We start from the raw sequence: 13,259 nt of genomic DNA on the forward strand, positions 1-13,259 counted from the left end.
TTGAACTGAAGGTGAGGCATCCGAGCATTGTTCGAAAACTTATCCGAGCTTGGCTGCCTTAAAAGGGACTGTCCGACCTTATCTCAATATACTTCCAACGGATACACGCCATTCCAATGATGCCGCCTGTGTGTCGATGGCATCGGACATATGCTAAACGAGTGCTGAGCCGAGTCCTCCACTGGAGCCGAAGCCCCTTTGTTCGCGTATAAAAGCCGTTGCTTGGCCCGCCGCCACCAGCATTCTGCGTTCGGCTGGCGTAGGACGCGCACAACTCTCTGGGCAAAGCGGAGACCGCACCACAGACGGCACCGAGGCACTCACCGCAAGACGCGTCGTTTGAAAAAGCGCGCGCAAAAACAAAACCAACGCGAAGGAAGAAAGGAGGCGAAAACAAAAACAGAACCAAAAAAAAAAAAACGCCAACGACAAAAGTCGCGCGCGATTCGTAAGCTGTTAGTTTGCCATTATAAATCCGGCTGGCGCTTTCTTTGTGTTTGTGCTGATGTTGGTAATTCCTGTGTTCCCCGGTCCCACTGCCACTCTCCTTCCGTTTTTTTGCTCCTTTTTTTCTAGTTGTTCAAACAGTGCATAAAGTAGACGACGAACAAGACAAACACGAACAAAAATAACCAAAACAAACAAAAATTTGCAAAACGGATGTGTAAGCGAAAAGTGTTGCATTTCCGTCGCAAGTCGCGCGACTTAAAGTTTTGCTCTGCTCTTGCTGGTACATCTCCATTACAGTTAGTACGTATCCTGAGGCCTCGATAAAATGGCCTCAGGTGCTGCCGACGCATTGCCCTTCAAAACTCCATATTCTGATGTTCGTAAGAGGCTGGTCCGTGCCTCGTAAAAGACCAACCATTCCCAAAATGGCATAATAAAATCACTTAACTGATGATTTAGTGCAGTTCGTGATATCAATATAAAAGTCTGCATTATCAGCGCCAATTCACTGCCCTTCAACATCATTATCTCATCAAAAATAATTATGTTCCACAGAAGCGACACATTGAAAATTTCACACGCCCCCGAAATCGAGACGAAAGACTAAAAACTCAATGCATATCCACATATTGTTTGTAGATCAAAGATAATTTTAGAAAAACTTCATACCAAATTCAAACGAAATTACCCGACTTCAGGAACTCTATCCACAGATGAATTTTCCCATCAAGGATCAGCAATATCAATACACATACTCGCTCAATTGCGATGACTGAAGTACATCATAGAATGGTGAAAAGTTTGTCATTCAATCTAAAAGTTTTCTATCTGCAGGCCAGACAATATCTTGTTCCGAAATTTTCAAAAATGTTCATTGGGTTCATTGGTCTGTATGTATTTCGTAATACCATTTTTCTACGAGCCCCATATTATGGTTTTATTATATGGGCTTTATTATTGCAGGTGATATTGCATACGTACTTTACAGATGATGTGAAAGATATGAGCTTGAGCTTTTACCTTTATAGGATTCTTGGTTAACATGCCTTTAAGGAACTTTACATCCTTTAAGTATATACTTTTTATATTCAGCTGAATCGGTCTTTATTCGCCCAACATTTGATTGAAAAGTGAGCTATAAAGTAATACGAAATAGAAATATGTTTCAACAATTGAATTCAGCAAACAGGGTTAAAGTATTAGACACTGTTAGACAGACACTTTTACTGGAAAGCACATTAGCCCCAAATTGCAGCGTTTCACGACTTAGAAACGAACTTATCAAAATGGAAATTGCATTCTCTATGACAGAGATAAAACACAATCAGAAGCAAAGAACACAAACAACAAGGAAAATATCCAAGTTTTCCTTTGAAAATATTTAAGTACTTTCCAAAAGTATTTTTCCGTGTGGCACAGGGCGAAAACTTTTGGCGTAAAGCGCTTCAAGTTTCCTTCTAATTCGTTTTCAATTTGGTCTAACCAACCGCAAGGGTAGCGGTAGAGGTAGCGGCGGTAGCGGTGGACAGAGTTAATGCCTCGAGGATTGCTTAACTTGTGCCCCAAGTAGACGGATTACGAGTAGAGTAGAGGACCCCGTCGATCCCTAACAAAATTATTCAACTTTTGGATCGGAATGGTGGTCGCGCATTCATGTGAAAAAGTTCTTTTCACAAGTAAAGTTTTGTGAATTCCCCTGCAAAGAGTACCTCAAATGTTCAAAGTATCCCGCTATGATGCTCAGACAGATGTGGCATTTCCTCAAAATTGTTTGTGTATACCACATCTGATTAATAGTTTAATTACAGAGACCATACACTCTACATCTTCGGCTAGTTCCTATGTATGGTCTCTGATCTCAAGATCAAGATCTTTTTGGAGAAACCTTAGTTGCTGATTGTATGGGTCTCATCGAAATTGTCTATGCTTTTATTTTTCTTGTCCGAAAGACGTGTTCCTTAAAGAGTTCCGTGCGTAAAACAGCCTTTAAAAAATTAAATTAGCCTTAATTAATTATAATGATGTAAGTGACCTGAATAGGACTCGTTTGCTTTATAAGTAGAAAGATAAATAAAAAAAAGAGAAATGTTTTATTTGAGCTAAGTCTTTGGGTAACACCAAGTACCTGAAAAATGATACACCTCTTAAATAATAATGCATCTATTAAAACTTGTTGAGAAGTTTTCATTCAAAGATACATATATTGTATTATTCTCGTACTTTTAAGATGAAACAATCGTGATTTCATTGTAATTTCCCCTCCGTAAAGTTGACTTCGTTGTGTAAGAGAGCCGCAAACTGATTAATGCAATTTATGCCTGACAAATCTACCGTAATGTACCCCGATTTCTGAGGGGCAAAAGGAGAGACTTTCTCCCGGTCTGTGGCCCTGCCGGGAGTGAGAGAAAGTGAGTTTTTGTGGCTGTCATTGTCGGCATCGTTGTCACACGTAGTGGCTGTGATGCTGGCACGTTGAAAACTTTTTCGGCATAAGTTGACGGGTGTACGAGAGCGGTGTGTGTGTGTGTGTGTGTGTGTGGCAGGTCGTAAAACGAGACGGCGCTGCAAAGTATGCCACACGAAATTCTTAATGCAGTCGAGGCCGAAAAATTTGCCATTGGCATCGGAAGCTGCGGTGGCAGTGGCAGTGGCAGCAGCAGCGGCAGTGGCAGCGGCAGCGGGAGGCAATGAAACTTTGATGAAACCCTCCATCGCCATCTCGCTTCAGTATCCATATCCATGTCCCCGCCATCTCCGCCTCTTTCACACCCTGGATTCTGACAAATAAATTTGTCATGTCAATACAACGGACGTGTAAACATTTATTATGTACTTAAAATTGTGTTGTTGCTGCTGCCGCTGCCGCTCGAATGTGTCGATTGTCTGATTTAAATGTAAATTTTACTTGGAATGAGTTTTTTTTTTTTTTTTCTTTTTTCCTGTTGTGCACACTGCACTGATTTGTTATCCAAACAAATCGGGTTTGTCTATAAATATGGCTAAAAACACCACCAACTCTACCCATTGCAGCAATTCCAGGGCGACAGACGCTAGGCGATTGAGGACAAGCAAGCGATTACCAATAGGGGAGCGCCGATCAGCTTGACAAGTAATCCATTTAAAATGCCGCTGCATCTGAATAGTCAACCAGGCGTTTGCCATCAGCGCCGCCGTCATGGCCATGATCCTCGGCAGGAGCCGCAGCAACAAAAAAATAAACTGCAGCAGGTACAGTCGCCGCCAATGGAGCTAGTGATGCTGCTCCTCCTGATGCTGACGCTCCTAACGCGGCCCCTGAGCGCCTTCTCGAACCGTAAGTAGAACACGCTCTGAACACAAACGTAGGAAATCATTTGTGAACCGGTTGCACCGCCTGCCCCGCTTTAAAGGATCATATTTTTCGCGAAAAGATCATAGGTTTCTCGAAATTAGCTCTCAAACCTCACGCGGCCATCTCCAATATGCAGAGTCCTCCTTCGGCTCGTTGCTCGCCCCTCTTGTTTATTGTCAGTCTATCTGTCCATGTGTGTGTCCATTTGTTTGTTTTTGTTGATGGGCAATCGAGTATGTGTCTAGTACTGTATGTGTGTATGTACATATGTGGAAGCATGCGTAGGGCATTAAGCTATCAAGTGGAGCAGTGGCATTGCCATCGCCAAGGATGGCGGATTTGCGGACAGCTCCCTCGACTGTAACATATTTGTTTGTTTCCTTGCTACAAGCATTAAAATTCGCAGGCACACACCCACATTTACCGGCACCGGCACTGGCACCATCACCCACATCCCCATGAAGGGGGTAAGTCTGAGACAGAGTCTAGGATCTGGGGTCTGAGGTCTGGGGTCTCCGTGGCCTCCCCACAAAGTTCATGGCTTGGTGGCTTGTCCTGAGCACGGACGACGCCTTGGCAGCCAACAGAACAGAACAGAACGGAACGGAACGGAGCTGAACGAGGGAGGACAGCAGAAGCGTGCATTAAAAATCAATAGAAGTTACAAATGTATCCTTCCATTGGGCAAAAAGGGCAAAACATTTGTGGCGCCATTTGTGCGCTGACAGGCTGGCTGGCTGGCTGGCTCCTTCGTTCCTTCGAAGGAGGGCGTTGAGCAGGGGAATCCCGAGCAGGTGTGCGGGGGTGTTGGTTCAGTATCTAAATGCCATCGGAATAAGCACCAGGAATTGAGTCGATAGAGGCGATCGAATTCGGCAACAGCAATTGATGATCAAAGATACTAACGCAAGAACACATTTCAAAACAAAAACATCTCTAATTGGTACTAGCTCGACTAATTGGGATTACAAGCATAATCGATGCAGGATCAAAAAAATATTTATTTTGAGTAATTGTGGAAAAAAATAAAAAACCATATCTTGTGACGTTTAGAGACAGCTGGAGCTGTCGAAATAAGAAATACTGGTATCACTGAGAACGAATAATGATTGGAGATCACTGATCAAAAATACTTAACTGTTTGTAAATGATTTTCATAACACGAAGACGCTCGTATGGTGTGTATTAAAGCCATGATTGTTGACTGGATATTACTCTATTTTCAATCGATGGCGAGCACACTGTGGAAGGCCACACAATGGCCACTCGATGGCAACAAGTCCAAATTGATGCTCAAGCTATGCCAGAAATTTGACAACAGTTCATTGGTCCGAGGACACCAGCAAAGAGCATTCATGAATCATAAAAAAGACAAAAATTCCACTTGGACCATCAGGACTATTACTCCACATTTGCAAAAAATACACACAGGAGTATATCCACAACATCCACAACATACATACATGCTCTTACCAGATAGATATGTACAAATGTAACTCTATATTTGATATGTATGTATCGGGCATACAGACGTTCATACATATGTTCATGTGTTGGGTATACAATATGTGCCATAGACAGTCAATAAAACAAAATTTGAATGCGAACCGTAAACATTCGAATAAGAAAAATAATTTGCCTTCCTTTGTTGTCCTGCTCATTCTTTTTGCTTCTTGCTACCGATACGAGTTTATGTACCTATGTATGTGTGTATGCACGGGTGTACAAAGGAGGCAGGACACCCCTATCAGGGCCAGTGCCAGTGCCAGTGCCATTGCCAGTGCGGTCCCAAATCCGACATAAGTGTCTGATTAGTGCAAGGGCCTCTCAACTTGTTTACCATCGATGGAGGAGCTTCATGAATCTATAAGAACTAACAGAACCCGAATAGGATGGGGAACGGAAAAGAATCACTTCTCCGTTTTGGGCGTTTTCCGATTGGCAGGCTCAAGTGGGCTGTGCCCCTTGCTGGTCGGTGCTGTCTCCTTTCGCCTCCCCCTTTATTTAGTTCTCCAACTCCCTCGACTTGGGGGACTGTCCTTATCACTATCACGCCGCTATCCGTGCCGCTCCAGCTCCGGCTTCCTGCTAAATGGCCGGGGCCATGTGTTGCCAAGCAATTCAATTTATTTAATTCAGTGGACAGTTCCAGGCAGCTCCTGGTTCCACCTCCACTCAGTGTTTATATGCCATGCACTCCCCGGACCGCAACAGACAGCTACATAAACCGGTAGGGGGGCGGGGGGCTACGATGTGTGCGAGTGCGAGTGCGTGTGCGAAGAGGCGGCGAATGACGGCGGCTGACCCATGCCACATCCCAAATGTAAATTTCCGGTTAAACGTAAAAATTATCCGGAATCGGATATCGCTGCTTCCCTCTTATTCCGTTGCCGAGGCTGTCAGCACTAGAAGAGAATTGTGCGACGCAAGTACATAATGAAATCAATTATGAAATCAATTCAACGTCCAAGCAAGCATTGTGATGCACCTTCATGGCTTCAACCTAATCGATTAGTATAGATACTTTTTGGAAGGCCTTATAGATAGTTTAGCTCTCCATGTCAAAAGTATGCATTGAAGATTCCCCCTCATAGCCGACCAATGGACAGACTATGCTGAAGGATAACGTTAAGCTTAACAACAGAACCGATTTGTAGATGTTTTAAGTGTAACCGAGAAGGGATACCACTAGTAGCGACTAGTGAATACTGAAACCAAACGGTAACTGATCGTAGCGAGAGAACCATAGCATTGATTCGCTGGTTCAAAGCGAGAGCGTGCATAACGAGAGAACCATATGCATTGATTCGCTGCTTCACAGCCGAGAACGTGCGTGTTGTCATTCCGTAAACCAATCTGTATTTTGAAAAGGCTGGTATCTGAACGTACTATAGCTTACAGTACTATGGCTAATTCGCGTAACATCTCTGATTGGAATGATCAGGGGATTTGTTTGTACCAAGCTTCGTTTGATCCTTCTAGGGTATTTACAGGTTTCATACGATTTTGTTTTTTTTTACTCGCCTTCACCTGGCCTGGCCTCTGACCCGGCTTCAGCCTGGTCTCTGACCCGTCCTGACCTGGTTGCTCTGCTCGTATGTGCTGGCATGTGCTGGTCTGTGTTTATTTAATTCGCGTAAATTTTTATTAATTTTAATTGAAAGCTTTACGAGCGTTTAGCAGCTCGCTTTTAGCTGCTCCCCCACGTGCACTGTCTCTTTCTCTCTCTCACACCGCAGGATGTGCCTTTGTTAGAGCTTAACTCTAACGTAGGTATACCCTAGCAGAGGGTATGATGATTTCAGCAGATGCAGATCCCATGTGCTATTCAGTTCTTAGCCTGAATAGCCAGTGTATTTGCTTCCTTCCTTCCTTTTGCTCCATTTAATGCATGCTTGGGGGGGGAAATTGGGGCTTCGAAGCATCGACATAATGTGCCATGTAGCTAAGCAAAAGAACAATTCACTTGTAAGGGTATCAAAACCTTCAGACCCGAAGCTAGCCCTTTCGTCTTGTTTTTAGTTTTATATCTCTTTTCCTTTGCGCTATTGTTTTTTGTTGTATTTAGTATGGCCTCAGTTGCAGTCCCGCTACTGCTTGCTGTCTGCCCTCTCTCCTCTGCCCTCTCCCGTTCACTCGCTCTCCCACTCTCTGCTGCTGTTGCTCTGTCGCTGTTGCTGTTGCTGCTGCTGTCCCTTTGTTTTCTCTCGTTGTTTTTGTTGCTGTGTGCTTGACTTTAGCTCTTGTTGTTGGTGGTGTTGTTTTTACTTTTGCAGCTCTTGTGCTCTCTTTTAGTGTTGATTTAGTTGTTGCTATTGTTTGTGGACTTTTTTTGTTGTGTGCAAAGTGCTCTCGTGCTCTCGCATTGGCTGCTGCTGTTATTGCTATAACTGTTGTTTGGAGACTGCTTGGCACTAAGCTGACTCTCCAGCAATTGTGCGACTTGCGCCGAAAAAAGGAAAGGGGAAAGGGGATGGAGATGGTGACGGTGACGGTGACGGTGACGGTGACAAGCCCCGTGCTGAGACTGAGATTTCTGGCAACAATGAAAAAGAAAATATCTGAGAACGCCGCACTCGAAGTGTCGACTGGAAGATACCCGATACTCAGATGTGCGTGGGTTTTTTTCTTCCTACATTAAGATGACAACCAGCTAATTGCAACTATCCAAGCCGATAACAAATAAACATCACTATAGAGAGTGCACAGAGTGCGTCCTTATAGCAAGACGGACGGACACTGTAGATCGGCTCTGCTCTAGATGCTAGTCATTTATGTACATATATAAATTCTGCTCTTCTGTTCTCTGCGAGGCCAGAGCATGCCATGGAGTCTGGAGCAAAGTGTCAGGCTCCTCATCTGTTCTCGTGGGATCACTTATTTTAATCCATACATAGTTTGCCCTAAAAAGTATGCTATGAAAATTTGAGAATCGAATATTGTCGGGTATAGTAAAACCCCTATTCGTATACCTCCAAACGAATACACACATACACATACATACATATATGTACAAATTTATCTAATACTTTATTATCTGTACAGAATACTCAATATTATTTCGCACATTCCATATAAATGCAATGGACACCAGCGGCTCTGCGCCTGGTTAGGGGCGAGGGGAAATTTGGTCCATTAGTCATTTTCCATTGCTTCCGTTTCGAGCCCATATTAAAGACGGGGAATATTACACGGCAGTTATCTAATCTAGCTTGAGCATAATGGGATGATGATTTCCCAAAAGAAGAACTTTGCCGCTCCCGTTGCCCCGCTCTTGCCTACTATCGCAATTTTTGGGGGTAGCCGAAAGCGATTTTAAAAGTTATTACCTTTCTTATCGCTTGCATCTCTGCCAGGTCCTTCGTCTGACGGTCCTTCTTCTGCCGCCCTGTCACCGGCGAGTCCCTTGACGGAAAATTTGCTGTTCACTTTCGGATAACCGAACAAAGCCGACACCCTTTGGGTCTTGCCGTCCAAAATCAGTTGACAATCGAGAAAATCGTTCGACGACTAAGAGCCAGCCCCAGCAGCTAATGAGAAGATGCTCGTACATGGGTCCTACCTGTACCCGATGTGCCCACGTACATGTACATATGTGTGTATGTATGGGACTTGGTGTCAAAGTGAAAACTTGACTGAATAAATAATAAAGTTAGGCCCAAGCAGCACAAAAGTTTCGGCCAAAACTCATTGGCGTGGAGGGGGTGTGGACTGAAGTTTCTGTCCGTGTCCTGACGACAGTGGCAGCACTAATATGTGCGGGCTTACGTGAGAAGTACGTGGATGAGTAGTGCCGCTGGGAATGGGGGGCTCTGGAGAGCCCAATGATGGCCATTCTGCGACGTTTGCCAATTTCGGTTGGATTTATTTAGTGGAAACCAATAAATAACCAATGATGTATGTCGCGTTCCCTCTCCACACACACACAGACACACAGCACTGGGAAACTGGGTCCCTCGAGTGCAGTGTGCACAGTGGCCCAGGATGCAAGAAAACTCGTGCCTCGTGTCCATGGTAACAGGTTGTTGAGGGGTACTGGGGCTAGCTATAGATCTTCCTGTAAAATATATAGTTTGCTTAATTGTTCTTTGGCTTTTTTCCCCTTTTTTTCGTTCCACTGTGCTGGGGGATTGCCTGCAGTCTGCATTGACATAAGTAGAGAGCGGAAATTCCCATGATTTCTATTCTCTCCCCAGCATCTTGTCGTTCTTTCTCGAACACAATTTAACACTTTGTCGCTGCTCTAGGGGATAAGTAGGGGGAGCAGAGGGAAGGGCTGCAAGGCAGGCCAATGCTGCTCGATACGAAAACCCAATCCCAGTCCCAGTCCCCATCCCCATCCCCGTCGCCGTCGCCGTGCTACAACATTCAACATCCTGGCTGGCAGCTAAACCAAATATGGCGTCATTCAACGCATTTCCGTTTACATTACACGCTCATTTCCGCTCCGTGTGGCTTTATTAAGCGTCGCCAGTTTTTGTTGCACTTTCCGCCTGCCCCATCTCCGCTGCTCTCGCAATTCTTCTTCTTTTTTTTTTCTCCTGTTTTCCTGTTTTCCGTGTGTGTGTGTGTGTGTTTGTGTTTGTGTGTCGTCCTGGCTGGCTTGCCACTTGAAGTTCGCTCAAGCAGACCAAAGCTGTTGAGGGGAATTTTCTTTGAATTTGCTCCAGTTAAAGGCGGAATCGAAATGTTTTGTTGCCTCTCTAACATCCACACTCTCCACCACTCCACCACTCCACCCCTCTCTCCTCCACGCTCCCATGCAACGAAAGGAGGCTATGGCTAAAGGAGCACTTTGTCAGAAATTTAAATTGGGCAAATCATTTGAGGCAGCTTAATCCCAACGATACGAGTACGTGTGGGTGTTGGTCAGGTTTTGGTTGGTTTTGGTTGGTTTTAGGGATCCTGACGGGAGACTCTGCCTTCCACGATTAGCAGCCAGATGGCCTTAATGCGATTTGAGATGACCAAAGTCTAGGCTAAGAAATATTCACAGATGCTCGGTAGACTATAGTCAAAGATACAGCGAGTGGAATCAGTAGGGACCCATAGGGCTGGGTTGAAGCTTCCCATATTCATTTTCCATTTCCCATTCCATTTTCATCTGCTATTTGCTTTCATTAGATTAGTTTAGTAGTAGTACTTAGTACTTTCCCATGGACATTCGAACATTCTGCACTCTGTCAGATCATCCTCCTCCTGTGTTAGATTCACTGACGAAATTTTGATTTAGACGATCCAATCTGATCGAGCTGCTGCTTCGGGATCGAGCTGAGAATGAGCACTACCCACCAGTATCCGTAGTCTCAAACAGTCTCTAAACAGAGCCCTTAACGATAGTTAGGCGATTGCAATGACATAAACTAGAGGAGGTCGAATGTCGATATGGTTTACATACTGCGGGCTGTGAGCAGCAATGACCACTGCCCAATCGAATCCTTATCCTGGCAGCTGCAGCATGAGGCACTAGAAAGTCCGGGAAAGTGTAGCAGTATGGCTGGAGATGCAACGAATTCGGAAGTCGACTCGTTCAAAAATCGACAGGTACGAAGCGAGTAGTTCATTTTTGTAGGTAACAAAGAGGCGAATCTACAAGGGATAGAATCTAAGGGATGTATTCGATACGTACGGGTGTAGAGATATACATATATACAAATTTCCTATCGAATTTTTTTTTCAAAGATAGAATGCTAAAGAGTTTTGTGTTGTTTTGACTTTGACAAAATTGATTTTGATTTTGTTGTGTCGATTTGGTGGAAACACATTGCCACGATGTAGCTACTTTCTAGATATTTCAAAGAAACAATAAACTATTTGCTCCACTTGAAAATATTAATAAAAAATCTTCCCACACAGAAAACATAAGCGAAGAATTATTGCACATAGACACTTATTTATTTCTTTATTTGCAAACTAAAGTTACGGGGAAAGCCTCCCTTTTGGCTGTCGGATATAAATCGGATCTGAAAGTGCAGGCTTTGCATAGTACCGTTAATGCGAAACCAAGCAGTGGCGTAGCGGTTGCACTGCTTTCCGCCAGTCCCTTTTGGAATGTTTTCATAATCAACTTTTCATTTTTCTTTCCCCCAGACTACTGCATAAATATTTAGATTCAATTCAAATTGCTTTCGACTTGTACAATTTCCCCATGATTTTCCGTTCTCTTTCTCTGTCTTTCGTTTTGCTTTTTGTTTATTTGCTTTGTTGTTCCGCCGCTACTTCTGCGTCTGCTCGAGCTTTATGCGGACGATTGGCAACAAAAGCTGCCAATTTGTATTTCAATTAAATTTGAATGTATTTGCGGGCACTTGGTTGCCGTTGCCGTTGCCGTTTTCCCTTCCCTTCTCTCCCCATCCGGCTGGCTTCCTTGGTCTGCTCCTTGCTCCTTTTCTTCCTGCTTGTTTACAGTTTACGCCCGGAACTTAAATCCTTCAAAGAAGCGTACCCAGAATAGGATGGCAGGCCCCCTTTTGCCTCTGTCTCTGTCTCTGTCTCAGTCTCTGTCTCTGCCTCTGCCCCTTCATCTTCTCTGCTGGATCTCTGCTCTGCCCTGCTCTGGTGGAAGGAAGACAGACTGTAGAATTTCCGCCGCCAGCCAAGTGTCGAAATGGCGCTTCCAAGTAATTTACTTATGTCTAAACAACTTTTATTGTTGCTGCCGCTTTGCCCGGTACTAGCAGGGTCTTGAGGTATACTCGTTCTGTTTTCGTGCACTCGAACCACTATTGTCACCAAATAACTATTCGAGGGGTAAACTTCGTTGTGGATGCAACAGGCGGACAACAATGCTCCTCTGCCTCCAAGAACACCTGGATCCAAGCGACTCCAGACCGAACAATATATTGCTCTCCATCGGAGTAGTGAGTATCCCGTATCCCGTAGTGCCCCGTAGTTCACAAAACACTGCTCCAAGTGGCTTTCCTTATGGCTGGTGCGTTTCTTGTTAGCGCCTTGCTGTTGTTGTCTCTTATTATGACGGATGAAAGTGTTTAATTAACGGACTGCTCCCATACCCGTACCAATCTTGGCTTAGTTTTTCAGCAAATATTTGTTGATTTCAACCCATCTCCGGTGTCGGCGTCGGCGTCGGCGTCGGCGTCGGCGTTACCGTCGGCAGCGGCAGTAGCGGCAGCAGCGGCAGCAGGAGTGCCTCAATTAGTGTAGCGAAGTAAATCTATTTTAAATTGATTTTCGTTGCCCGATTAAATTGAGTTTTGCCTGTGCGAAGTTGCCAAGCCCAAGCCCAAACTCAAACTCAAAACCAAACCCCAGCCCCCATCCTGGGTCGTCCTTGCGGTATATAATTTCATTTTATACCCGACTTCTGCTACCCCCTGCTGGCCTCCGCTACTCGCTCTGACGTTCGCGCAACCAATTACAAAATGCTTCCGGGCTTCACTGTACGAGCATTTTGCAACTCATTAAAGCACTGGCATACAGAGGAGTGAGTGGCAGTGGCAGTGTCAGTGGCAGTGGCAGTGGCAGCACTTGCGGGGCTTCCCAGCGTAGCTTTAGTTCCGTTCCCCGTTTACCCGAAATTTTCAATGAAAAATTGAAAATCCATTTTTCGTTGTCATGTGGAGGGAGGGACAGGATGGGACGCAGAGAGACAGAGAGAGAGAGAGAGAGAGAGCTCTTACATATTCCAGATTCGGGTCAACTATGTGGCGCACATTAAAAGGAAGCCCATTCGGAATCGGGGACCATCAACCTCTGCACTCTGCACTCTGTGCTGTTTGCTGGGCTCTGCACTCCACTCTTATCCCATCTCATCAGCGTGCCAAAAGCGTTCGAGTGCAATGCATCAAGTGCCAAGTGCCCAAAAGAGTCCGGCAGAAGTTCAATGAAAACGAATGGGAACGCCAAAGTGGGTATTCCGACCACAAGATACCCGCTACTGCCCATATCCCAGCCGCGTTTTTCGATTAGAGCTTAATCTTGGATCTCTAGCACTGGAAGTCCAGGTCTTCCTTCTGTT

The 13,259-nt window shown here is 44.8% G+C and overlaps 1 protein-coding gene across 4 annotated transcripts in view; it reads left to right on the forward strand.

Annotated features, from left to right (window-relative positions):
• The first annotated feature begins 222 nt into the window (after positions 1-222).
• Tbh (Tyramine beta hydroxylase) overlaps positions 223-13,259 on the forward strand; it is a 30,981-nt gene continuing 17,944 nt past the window's right edge. The window contains exons 1-2 of one of the 4 annotated variants that reach the window (XM_015185543.2): positions 223-511; positions 3,481-3,763. In XM_015185543.2, the coding sequence (XP_015041029.2) occupies positions 3,574-3,763 (190 nt within the window). In that variant the 5' untranslated portion in view covers positions 223-511; positions 3,481-3,573. Of the gene's footprint in view, positions 512-2,726; positions 2,859-3,480; positions 3,764-13,259 lie in introns of those variants that run through there. The other 3 variants (XM_015185544.2, XM_015185545.2, XM_002133460.3) reach the window with 3 other exon arrangements.

Source organism: Drosophila pseudoobscura, chromosome X (assembly GCF_009870125.1).
Source record: "Drosophila pseudoobscura strain MV-25-SWS-2005 chromosome X, UCI_Dpse_MV25, whole genome shotgun sequence".
NCBI classification, from domain to species: Eukaryota; Metazoa; Arthropoda; class Insecta; order Diptera; family Drosophilidae; genus Drosophila; species Drosophila pseudoobscura.